Genomic DNA, 14020 nt, shown 5'->3' on the forward strand with positions numbered 1-14020 from the left:
ATTTAAAAAATGAATTAAAAATAAATGAATAAAAAATAAAATAACAAGCAACATAGAAATTTAATTTAAAATTTTTCTCATAAAAAATGTAATATGTCTATGCACAATTTTTACTTTTCCTTTCTGATCTATTTTACATATCTTCATTCTAATTGAGTGTGAATTTAAGGGTACTCTCTTTTGAAAAATCTGAGTTTAAGTCTACTGATAAGCATTGGAACATTTAGAAACTTTAGCATTTACTTAAGGTGAAGCTGTAGCTGTAAACATGTAGCACACATTTTTGCTCTCCTACTCAAAAACGATTCTTCTCTTAATTTCCCCACTTGGCTAAGATGAAGGTGATTCTTTATCAGTACATAGGGTCAAAGACAGTCATTGAATTTTTATTCCTTTGTTAATTATTGAGTTAGTCATGGTCATGTGATGCAATACTTTCAAGGTAACATGGAGGAAAAGACTGTTGAGGGGTTGGGCAAAGATTTCTTCACCCACACAAGAGATAAGTGCATGATGGAATAGTTCCTCTTCTGATGGTGTTTTCCTGTATGACAAGGAAGACAGGAACTATGGAAACCTTAAGGGAAACTGAGCATGTCACTTGACAGGTTGGCTGTTTCTTGAAAATTTGTTGACCCTAATGTATTAAGCACTGGGAACAAACTTCCTCTGAACTGGGTAAGAGACACTATAATTTCCGTATTATTTATGAATATTCTCAGTTTTTGTTTTTCGATATAATTACAGTTATAAGCTTCCTAGGTAATCAAAATTTTAGCTGTTAGCAAATGTTCTGAAGCCCATTTTCTATGATTCCTAAAATTTTAAAAATGTAGATTTTCCTTCTTAGTAAATTTGAAGCTGTTTCTGAATATTATGGCTTGAAAGTTAACTTTGAATGAAATTATAGTAATTCCTTTTGTATTATTAATAGTACTGAGTCGTTTTTTAAGACTCACTTTTAAGTCAGATACTTGGAGATTTATGCCTTTTTACCATCTAAGTATGTCAGAGAAATGACCAGGCTATAAATATAAAGAAATATATCTTGCATGAGGTAGCTCAATTTGTGAGCATTCAAGCTCATCACTTGCTAATATTCCATTTGTGTCTTCTGATTTTACAAATGGATACTTTCATTTGGATATATTCCAAGTCGAAAAAATATAGAATATTTTTATCTCTGTGAGACAAGCAGTTCTTTTGTTCACCTATTGGTTTCCAACAGCTAACTTTCAAAAATATTCTACAACTAACCTTGGAATTTCAAAATTATGTATGTATAAATTAGGTTTACATGTATTACTTTTATAAGATTATTTTAAACAATGGTTTTGCCACATATATTTAAATAATACTAACATATTTAATTTGCCATAATTACAATCATGTGTTCTAAATACTGCAAATTCTAAGCAAGATAAATACTAGCACATAAACCAGTATTTCACCATTTACCTAAATTATAACATTCTATTTTATCATTTTGATTTTTGTTAGTAGATTTCAAATTGTAGTTCTCAGATAGTATTATCTAGTAGTCAACTCAAATCTTCTCTACTAACATTTGAGTGTACTTTTTAAAAGTTGCATTGATTGACATATAATAATCTCTAAATATTTATTATGTAAAATTGATAAATTCCAACCTATTTTTTCATTCATAAAACCATCACCACAGTCAAGACAATGAACATGATGATCATTCCTAAATGTTTGTTCATGGTCCTTTATAATTCTTCCACATGCCCAACCCAAACACATGTAAAAATCCCCTGCATTCTATCATTACAGATTAGTATTGATTTTCTGGAATTTTAATTAAATGGAACCATAGAATTTGTACACAATTGCGTCTCATTTCATTAACTTAGCATAATTATTTTACACTCAGTATAATTTACCATGATTTTAAATATATCAGTAGTTCATTCATTTTTATTACTGAGTAGTATTCCATTGTATGGATAAATTTCGTTTTGTTTATACATTCACCTGTTGATGTACCTGCGTGTTATCTTCCAGCTTGGAAATAAAACTGCTATGAGAATTCATGTACAAATCTTTGTAGTGACATATTCTTTCTTTTTTCTTGGATAAATGCCTAGGAGAGGGGTGGTTCAATTATTCGGGAGGCAAAACTGCCAAACTGTTTCCAAAGTAGTTGTAGTACTTCACATTCCCACCATGAGTTCTAATAGATGTGTGATAGTATGTTATTATGCTTTTTACTTGTGTTCTTCTAAATAGGAGTGCCATTCAACATGTTTTTTGTTCTTCATTAGAGAAGTTCTGGGTTTACAGAACAATCTAAAATACAGAATTCTAATATACCACCCTATTATTAACATCTTGCATTGGTGTGGATCATTTGTTGTAATTGATTAAAACATACATATATAGTAATATTAACTGTAGCCCATGATTTAATTTAGGATTCGGAGTTTATGTTGTGCAGATGTATGCATTTTAAAAATTATTCCCCTATCTTATATACAATCTAACATTTCCCCTCTCAGATTCACAATGTTTTGCTTCCATCGCCACCATCCATTAGCAAAACATTTTCATCATTTCAAATATGAAATCTGTACATTTTTAGCCTTGACTCCCCATCCCCATCCTTACCTCATCCCTTGGTAATCTATATTCTAGCTTATGACTTAATCGGTTTGCTTTTTCTATGTATTAATATCAGTAATATCAGAATATATTTGTCTTTTTGTGACTTATTTCATTCAAAATGATGTCTTCAAAGTTCATCCATATTGTTTCATATACAAGCCCTTTTTATGGCTGAATAGTATTCCAATATATACCTATACCAAATTTTCTTTATTCATTCATCAATTGACAAACACATGGGTTTCTTCCATCTTTGGCAATTGTAAATAATGCCTCTATGAACATTAATGGGCAAATATCTTTTCAATTCTTTGGGATATATACCAATTAATGGGATTGCTAGGTGGTATGGTAATTCTATACTTAACTTGCTGAGGAACAGTAAAATTTTCTTCCAGAGAGACTGCACCATTTTACATTGTCACCAGCAATGAATGAGCGTTCTTATTTCTCTACATCCTCTCCCATATTTGTAAAATTCCTTTTTTGAGAGCAGCCATTCTAATGGGTTTGGAATGGTATATTGTGGCTTTAATTACATTTCCCTGATGACTAATGATGTTGAGCACTTTTTCCTGTGTTCTCTTCTACAGAGAGATATTCTTTCAAATATTTTGTTCATTTTTAACGAGGTTGTTTGCCTTTTTGTTGTTAATTGAAGGATTTATTTATATATTATGGGTATTAAACCTTTATTGGATATATGGTTTCCAAACACTTTCTCCCATTGTGTAGGTTGTTTTTTTTACTTCCATGATAAAAGTCCTTTGAGGCAAAAAAGTTTTTTTTTTCATTTTGTTGAGGCCTCATTTATCTAATTTTTCTTTTGTTCCTTGTATTTTGGGTGCAAAGTTTAAGAAACCATTGCTTAACACAATGTCAAGAAGATGCTTCCCTATATTGTCTTCTAGGACTTTGATAGTTCTGGTTTTTACATTTAGTTATTTGATTCATTTTAAATTGATTTTCATATAAGGTGTGGTGTAGGGTACTCTTTTTTTTTTTTTTTTTTTTTTTGCAAATGGAGGTCTGGTTTTCTCAGCAGCATTTATTGAAGAGACTGTTATTTTCCATTTGAATGGTCTTGGCCCTTTTGTAAAAAATCAGCCTATCATATATGTGCAGGTTGATTTCTGAGCTCTCAATTCAATTCCATTCATCTATATGTCTATGTTGTTCTGATTACTATGACTTTGTGAAAAGCTTTAGTATCAGGTCGTGAAAGTCCTCCAATTTAATTCTTTTTCTGGATAGCTTTAGCTATGCAGGGTTCCTTATCCTCCCATATAAATATTATGAGCATGTTTTCCATTTCTACAAAGACGGTTGCTGGAATTTTGATTGTGATTGTATTGAATCTATAAATTGTTTTGAGTAAAATACAAGTCTTAATGATATTTAATCTTCTAGTTCATGAACCTGGAATGCCCTTCCATTTAGGTCCCCTCTGATTTCTATTAACATTGTTTTTTAGTTTTCTCTGTACAAGTCCTTTACATCCTTGGTTAGATTTAAATTCCTAGATACTTGGTTCTTCTAGTTTCTATTGTAAATAGAATTGTTTTCTTGTTTTCCTTTTCTAGTTGTTCATTGCTTGTGTATAGAAATGCTACTGATTTTTGCGTGTTGATCTTGTACCCAACCAAGTTGCTGAATTAATTTATTAGCTCTAGGAGCGTTGTTGCGGTGTTCTTTATATAAAATTTTGTCATCTGCAAATAGGGACAATTTTACTTCTCCCTTTGCAATTTGGATGACTTTTATTTCTTTATCCTTCCTAATTGTTCTGACAGGAACTAAGAACAATGTGGAATAACACTGATGACAGTGAGTAACCTTGTCTTTTTCCTGATCTTAGAGGGAAAGCTTGCAGTCTTACACAATTCAGCAAGATATTAGCTGTGGGTTTTTCATTTATGCCCTTTATCATGTTGAGAAAGTTTCCTACTATCTTTTCCTAGTATCCCAAGTTTTTAAATCAAGGATGGATGCTAGCTTTTGTCAAATGCATTTCTGCATCAATTGTGATGATCACCTGAGTTTTTTGTTTGTTTTGTGTGTTTGTTTTGGAGATACTATTATTAGCAAATTAAAAGACATTATAATCATTCCAAAATTTACAATGCACAATGTATTTAACACATTACCTTCAGACAGTTTTATTGCAAAAGATACACATATAGTATATCATAACAATTATTTATAAATATATGATATGGCACACATAATGAAAAGGACACATTCTGTCTTTAATTCTGTTAATGTGATGTATTACATTAACTGATTTTATTATGTTGAACCATCATTGCATTTCAGTGATAAATCCCACATAATGGTGTATAATTACTTTAATGCACTGTTGGATTTTGTTTTCTAGTATTTTGTTGAGGATTTTGCATCTATATTTGTAAGAGATATTTGTCTGTAATTTTCTTTTCTTGTGGTATTTTTATCTGACTTCCGTTTGAAGGTCATATTGTTCTCACTGAATGAAGCAGGCAGTGTTTCCCCTCTAGCTTTTTGGAAGAGTTTGAGCAGATTTGGAGTTAGTGTTTTAGGGATGTTTGGTAGACAACACAGGGGAAGCCACTTGGTACAGAACTTTTCTTTGTTGGGAGGTTTGTGATGATCCAATCTCTTTACTATTAAATGGTTTGTTACAATCATCTCTTTCTTCTTGAGTCAGTGTAGATGTTTTGTGTGTTTCTAAGAATTTGTCCATTTCATCTAGTTTATCTAATTTATTGACAAATAATTGTTCATAGTATCCTCCTGTACTCCTTTTTATTTCAGCGGGGTCAGTGGTATTGCTCCTCTTTTCCTTTCTGATTTTTATTACTTCTATCTTCTCTGTTTTTTTCCCGTCAGTCTAGTGAAAGATTTTGAGCACATTTTTATGTACCTATTTTCCATCCATATATCTTCTTTTGTGAAATGTCTATATAAATCATTTGACAAATTTTGTTATTGTTGTTGTTTTCTTATTATTGAGTTTGAGACTTCTTTATATGGTCTGGATGATACAAGTCCTTTATGTATCCTTGATACATATGCTTTGCAAACAGTTATCCCTGTTTAAGAGTAATCATTTTGTTATTTAAACAGAGCCTATCATATGTTTATTGTGAAGTCCAATTTATCAACTTGTTTTTGTTTTTTTATACGGATTATGTTTTTGAAAAATCAAAGAAATCTTTTACCAACCCATGATCACAGAGATTTTTCTCCTATGTATTCAGCACTTACTGTTTTAGGCTTCACATTAAATTTTATGTTTTATGTGGGCATAGGTCAAAATTAATTTTTTAACACATGGATATCTGATAGTCCCACCACATATTTAAAGACCACCTCTTCTCACCTGAATAGCCTTTGCACCTTTGAAAAATATCAGCTATCCTTATATATTTTTTCATGTGTGTGAGTATATTTTTGGACTCTGTCTCTTGTATTGATCTATTTGTCTGTGTTTATAACAATATAAAGTTTTAAATTTATTAGAAATTTATAATAAATTTTAAAATTAGGTGGTATTATCCCAAATTTCTTCTTTTTTGGGTGATATCCCAAATTTGACCCTAGTACATTCCTTTTCCATATGAATTTTAGAATAAGTTTTGCAAATTTTTTCCAAAAAAATTGTTGGGGCTCTTATAGTGGTTGTTATAAATCTATAAGTCACTTGGAGGAGAATTAAAATCTTAATAATACTGTATCATCCAACCCATGAGCACTGTCTATATTTATATTCACCTAACACCTGGATATTTAATTAAAATTAAAGAAATTTGTTTTCTCAATATTCTGAATTCAAGGTAAAATGAAATCAATAAAGGCATACCATTAACATTTATCCATCTCATCTTGCTTTCAGAAAATCTATGTTAGAAAGCATGAAACTATCTTATTGATGACTCTACCTGCACAAATTTCGGTAAAATTATCTTAAGCGTTTCAAATATTGACAATATTTTAAAGATATGTCTATATTAAAAATTGCTTTCTTACAATCAATTATAAAACATAACACAGATTTTAATGTTGTCTTATTATCTCCCCTATATTAACTTTATTTTTATAAGTGTAGTTACACATTTCATCAATGACAAAAAGTTAGTATAAATATATAGTGTTCTATTATTTGTTGGATTTTTTTTTTCTGGTTTACTTTAATATTCAAGAAACCTTAAATATTTACTAGTTAGAAGTATGGATAAATTAGTCTTAAATAAATTTTTATCATGATGTATCCTTCAACATCAAAGATTTTGTTTGACATAATTATTGAATGATTATGTTATTGATAATGTAAAATACCAACACCTCCAAAATTTTTATTACCTTTGGCAAATATCTCCTCTGATGAATTGACTTGGCATCCTCAATTTTCTCTTAGGTGATAATGTCTGAACAATAGGGTTTATGTGCTTTATGAAAATCTTCATATTGAAATAACTACTTCTAACGAAACCAGGGTCTTGCTTTTATATCAAAACTGAACTTTAAGTAGCAAATAATTGAAAATTAATATATAATGAAAAGTAAATTAAAATTTGTTCTCATTTATTATTCCTTTCTATTTATTGTCTCCACCTCATCTGGCCATTTTTCCTGTTGTTAAATCCCTTGCTATACTTGGAAGCATGTTTTAAATTCCTTTGCTGTCTTATCTTTTGAGTAAAGCTCATAAATAAAACATAGTAGTCTTTATCTATTAAACATGTTAAGGGTGAAATGTCATGTTTGAAAGCAAAAGTATCTTGGATTACTTATTAATTACAAAGAAAAAATTTCCTTTGAATGAAGAAATCTGTCAGACAGTGCCTTAAAAAAGGTACCAATTGTAGCACCACCATCAGTGGACACATTGAAGCCATACATCTCCAGATATGAGGGGCTCTAAGGGGCTCAACAGGACTTATATGATATCCTTTCCAAAAAGACTTCACTTGAATCTAATTCTGAGGAAACAATCAGGCAAATCCAAAGTGAAGAATTTCACAAAACTGTTCATTAACATGGACCCTTCATAATATAAACACCATGAATGACAAAATGACAGGAAAACTACTGTAGATTAAAGTAGATTTAAGAGACATAAGAAATAAGTGTAGTGTGTGATCCTTGATTAGATACCCAAATATCAAATATAAGCTACAAAGCATATTATGTGAATGTTTGGGGAAATTCATATCTTAGCAAATACTACTATATCCTGTATGTGATAATTATACCATTTCTTTTTTTCCCATTGGAAAATTTTATTGCAAGCAATAAAACTGTAAAATAATCTAATAGAACATAACATTTGTGTATAGGGCACAATTCTTCACATATACAACTGAAGGAGTTAGAAATTATAGTGGAAAAGAAGCTGCAATTAAAAAGTATAAACTAAAATACGTACAAATAAAACTATCTGTGGAAATCTTGTATGTGGAAAATTACCAAGCATTTCTTATACAGATAATGTAGATTTGAAAAAATTGAAAAAATCAAACCACAGTCTTTTTTTTAAGAACTCAAGGAATATTGTTCCCATGTGCTTTTTAAATTTTTTTTAAAAATTTATTTCTTTATTATTAGAGAAGTTTTGAGTTTATAGAACAATCATTATACCCTGGTTCTTAGATGATAGTGATTCTCAAATAGCTCAGCAGCTGGAACATAAAGATGTAAACATACACATATAAAAATATGGCAAGAGGTTAACACATGGTGAAACTAGGTAAAGAGTTATTAGTTTTCACTGTACTATTGTTGCATATTTCTGAGGACTAAAAACCTTCAGAATAAAAGTTTTTCTGGGATTAAAAAAAACATGAAGTTATTACCATTGTAAAGATATTTCTTTAAAAATGCATTGTCATTGGAAGTTGATGAGTTGTTTTGTTTTGTTTTGTTTTTGGTATTTTTTGGAGGTACCAGGGATTGAACTTGGTACCTTGTACAAGGGAAGCAGTCACTCAAACCACTGAGCTACACCCACTCCCCCCCACATTTTTGGAATTAAATACTTTTTTTTTTTTTTTGGAAAGTAAATACTTTTTCTAAAAGATTTCATAGAAACTTTAATGCTGAGAAAAGGATAAAATAGATAAAAAATGGAAGAGAGTAACTTTGCTAAGTTAGAAAATATACTCCAGCTGGCAAGGATATGCTTACAAAATTTCAATTAGAGAACAGCATATTAATAATGAAGGTTAATTAAAATTATATTTTCCTATAGTCTTAAACTTGAGTTTCAAATATAGTGTAACTTCTCTTCCAAGTTCACAAATGACTATAATTATCATATATATATATATATATATATATATATATATTTGAGCCAGTCACTGACAATTAAAAGTTGCAATGTATGTCTTATTCAGTCAAAAAATTATATAAATAAAGATAGCTTGGATTACTCTAAACTCAGTGAAATTTAGAAGACTCTGAAAGATTAATAAAACAGAACACTTTTTTTCTCAGAAAAGCATCTATAATTCTAAAAATTATAGTATTGATCTGAGAGAGTAGGTCCTTAATTTTGGTTAACTATAATTAAGACTAAATTTTGTGGAATTATATAGAGACAGAAGAATGGAATTAGAATATATCACTAGTCAAAGAAAAGTGAAAACATTATTAAAAATTTTCAAAACAGTCTCTGAGTTATTTTTTATTTATTCATTCAAAATTATGTGATAACAATACTTCTCATGGGGAGAGGTTCAAGAATTTTTCAAAAGTGATTTAAAATTTAACAATCAGGATTAAACAGCACAACAGATATGTTGGAGAAAGTATCTGTGAATGTGAAGGGAGATAAAATTTTTAACAAAGTTTTGTGGTATAAAAAATCATTAAGGGGAGATTCACTAGAATTAAATATAAAATAATTATTGCAGTTTTTAAAGTAAGACTTAAAGTAATAGATAGTCTGAAGAGAGACTTAATGGATGTAAAACCCTAGAAAAATTGTAGACATGGAGGAGAGAATGAGATCATGCAATGTATAGTCTTTAGGAATAGTCATTAAGAGAAAATAAAGGAAAAAACTTGTGGATAAAAAATAATTAAATAAAAATGGCCATAGTTTACCAGAATTAATGAAAGTATACATCTTCTTATCAGTAAGGACAATAATTTCTAAATAAAATTAAGAGAATACATGTATTCCTAAAATATCCATGTCCATCATCAATGAACACAAACCAAAGAAGGTGAGTCTCTGAAAAGATTAATTAGACAATCCACTAAAAAGATTAATTGATTTAACAAAATACAAATGATAGAAGGCAAAACAATATACAGTATGAAAAAATTCACATATTTCCAGGTTACTGATGAACTAAAGTTAAATAAAAACTGTATAATTTAGAGTAAACTAAACTGCACAAAACAATTAGTCAAAAAAATTATCTAATGCCTCAACTAATTAGAATTTATTATTCATTCACGTAAAAGTTGAAGCTAGTGGTTCATGGATCCAGACTTCCTATTTCTTGCATATCCTCCATCCACTAAGATTTTTTTTCCATCTTTAATTAGCAGAAAAAGAAAAGAGTATGCATGAGTCATGCTCATTTCTTAAATGCCTTTATCTGATAGTAACACAAATCCCATAAGTACATGGTCCATTGACAAGGAATTTTTATAAATGTCACACCTAACTCAAGTGAAAATATATTTAGTGAAGAATTAGTAGTATGAACGACAAAAACTAAGATGGGCTAAACTATTTTTGAGTGCTTATAACTTAAAAAAACTCACTCTAATACAGACAGAAAATCTGAATGGGGATCAAATCATTAAAGATATTAGGTTGTCAATTAAAATCTCATTCCCTAGAAGCTCAGATGGTTTTAAAGATGAGTTCTATAAACATTCCAGAAACAGTCTCATTCTTTAATAAATTATTCAGAAATTAGAAAAAAGAGGAAACACTCAAGGGCCCATGTTTCTTTCAAAATGGAAATAAAACCTATATACAACTATAAATATGGGTAGAGTAATTTGAATAAAATGTTAACTTACAACTTAAGTATATATAAATATATACATATTTTTATAAATCATCCACACATTTTATATTCGTTATACACCCATATATATATTGTTAGAAATCTACTGGATCTCTACTCTCCTAAACTTGTAGACATACTCTGAACCTTATTTCTCCTTAAAAATATCACAACCAAGAGAAAAACAATACCTTCTCATAAGTGGATACTGACATTTTAGTTGAATCTGCTTCTGTGCTTCCTAGATGATTTTGTAAATTACATGAGGAAATGAATCATGCTTAAAACAGTTGCTGGCCCACAGTGAGCTATCATATTTATTTTGATTAGCAATCTGGGTTCACCTGATTATTAGCGGTTGGGACTAATAACTTGACTAACACAATGGTATGTGTGATGATATGTTTTAAATAGAGAGTTTCATAATTTTCTTCACTTATGCTTAGGTTGTTTGGAATTAAAGGAAGACACTATTGAAAACCTTCTTGCTGCAGCGTGCCTTCTTCAACTTCCTCAAGTAGTGGAAGTATGCTGTCACTTCCTCATGAAGCTTTTGCATCCATCTAACTGCTTAGGAATCCGAGCATTTGCTGATGCTCAAGGATGCATTGAATTAATGAAGGTGGCCCACAGCTACACCATGGTAAGGAAATTTAATATTTTAATAATAGAGACATTTGCTCTAATAACAGGTTAAATAATTACTATCGTGGCACTAAACGACATTTTAGGTTTCAAATTATTTTTGAATGCTAGCCACGTTTTTAATTTGGGAAACAGTGTTCCATCTAGTATTCTGTAATCTCAAGATACAAAAGACACTGCATAGTGGATTTTATTATTGCTGTAAGGTTTTAATTACATTTTATAGGCTTCACATATATAGATATTAGTTATTTGGAATTTTTAGATTGTTAAATGTTAATTTGTCTTAATTGATCCCAATATTTCAGCATTTGGATATCTATTTTCAATGCGGCCTTCTCTTATTTTTTGTTTGAATTTTTCTCTCAACATCTCCATTACAACATATTATGTTTGAAATGGCTAGGTTTTATGGTTTATGGAGAGAAAAATAAGTATTTTTACCATGAATATTGGATTCTGGCACTCCTGGGAATATCTATAGTAAGAGAAAATATTTAGATGTATAAATCAGATGATCTATTTGTTTTTCAATTTAAATTTCAGTACCATTTACATAATGTTTAAACCAAGTGATTGTTATTTAATAAATTCACTTGTTAATTTACATTCATTTTATATTTTTCACTCTAATCTTTTTCTATTTATTTTCTATTACCACCTTTATTGAGAAACTAAAAGGCATTGAATTGTTCAGCTTAAGTGTATGAAATCTATGGGATGAGATGGTTTTAACATTATCTCCATTTTACAAAAGAAAAACCAATTACAACAGTTTCATACCCTAGAGTTAATCATTGCAGAGGACTTAAAACGGCCTGGCACACAGTGTGCCCTAAATAAATGCTAGCCAATTGTGCTGCTGTTGTTATTAATTAAATTATTAACATTTTATTGTTACTTTGAAATACCCAACCATAAATTATTATAGAAATCTCTCTTTCCAACTCAAGGGATGAGTTTTTATGAGATAAATCTGCTTTAAGCCACAAGTTGGTATTTATTTACAAAGCTCATATTGTAAAACAACACTTTCTCAAATCACTAATGAGAGTCAGCCATTTCTAAGTCTTCTCATTGTTATTCTTTGACAGAATTTCAATATTATTTTCATTTTATTCTTTAATCCTTTAAGCAGATTAGCAAATTAAATGAAAATATAGAAATAAAAGAAATACATGGTTTGCAATTCTATTATCAAATCCTTCTTTGGAACTTTTCCATGATGGAACACAGTATAACTACAGAAATATTATGAACCATTTAAATTGATGTAAATGAGTACTTCATCAAGGAAAATATCAAATTCCAACTGCAGTAATTTAATTATATGCATTTCATTACAATTAGCAGCTGATGGCTTAGCTCACCTAAAGAACAATATGCCTCCATATCCAGAGGGATAATTGTCCCTTCTGGTCTAATTCAAAATTATTAATTTAGTAATAAAAAATGTTTCCCTTACAGCTGTTTGAGCTGTTCTTCAATTTATAGCAAAATAGTAACATTTTTTTTTCTTTAGAGACTTTAATATTCTATAGGAAAATATATTTAAAACAGAAATATAGAGTAGTTTTGGCTAAGACATTCAATATTCTAAAAATTTTGTTTTCATTTACTTTGAGATAATGAATAGATTGTGTTGTACTGTGCCCATTGAAATTTAAATGATTTCAAATTATTTTGGAAACATAAATTCTCAATATTTTCCAGATGTTCATGCGTCACTATTTTAGTCAAGTCAATTTATTCATCAGGTGTTTTCCTATATCTCTATTTTCCCTCGGATCCAAACATCTAAAATGAATGTCTTGTATCTGATATTTATAGTTGCTCACTACATATTTACCTTTTAGCCATTTCCCATTATGCACTTTCAACTGTGCTTTTCAAGCAAGACAAATTTATGCTAGAAAAAAATTTCTTCTTAACTGACATCCTGGCAAATCATCTCAGTTTTCCTACTACCTCTGGATGTGAATGACCTTCTTTACTGACTCTAATTATTTGTTTATTTCATGTCATTTCTTTCTAATTCTCAATTTATTTGCTAGCTTCTAAGTTTTCAACTTGATTAGATTTAACTCCATCTTCAAATTTCAGGTCTTAATTTGCTATTTATATGCCCTTGCTTTTAATATGCTTAGATATTTTGCTTTAGAAAACTCACTTGTATGGCTTCAGTTATTGATTTTGAGTGGATGATTGCAAAATCTCAGGGAAGGTGATTCAGCTTTGCATTGGTTCATGTGCAAAACACTGGAAAATTGTGATTGCTAGTTCAATGTGAGGCAGAAGTGTGAAACGAATTCTAAAACCTTAATGCAAACTTGGACAGCATGGATAGTGTTGAAATCTTTAAAGGAAATAGTCCCACAGTACTCTTATTTGTCAGATTTCATTATGAAACCTGTGCTTTAATTCTGGACATCACACTTTTAAAACTGTTGAGAGTGACGTACAGAAATAAGTGAGAATAAAAAGAATGTTATATAATTATGTCATATGAAGAAAAATTGAATATAAAATTCAATGGTTGTTTATGGCTGAATAAAATTGAGACATGATAATAACCATCTTCATGTAATTGATAGGAATGTACTTAGGTCTAAAGCAGTAGTGTTTAAGAATTGCTAGTTCTGTTTTTTATGTTAATGTTCAAATTAAATTGTATATGAAAGCATAGTTTTAGATTTGATCTGCTTTGTCTGAAAATGGATGTGTAGTCCAGAACCTGTTCA

The 14020-nt window shown here is 29.7% G+C and overlaps 1 protein-coding gene across 1 annotated transcript in view; it reads left to right on the forward strand.

The window, feature by feature from the left end:
* KLHL1 (kelch like family member 1) overlaps positions 1–14020 on the forward strand; it is a 476203-nt gene that overhangs the window by 203818 nt on the left and 258365 nt on the right. The window contains exon 4 of the mRNA XM_004463148.3: positions 11081–11277. Coding sequence (XP_004463205.2) covers positions 11081–11277 — 197 coding nt within the window. The remainder of the gene's footprint in view (positions 1–11080; positions 11278–14020) is intronic.

This window comes from Dasypus novemcinctus, chromosome 15, assembly GCF_030445035.2.
Source record: "Dasypus novemcinctus isolate mDasNov1 chromosome 15, mDasNov1.1.hap2, whole genome shotgun sequence".
Taxonomy (NCBI): Eukaryota; Metazoa; Chordata; class Mammalia; order Cingulata; family Dasypodidae; genus Dasypus; species Dasypus novemcinctus.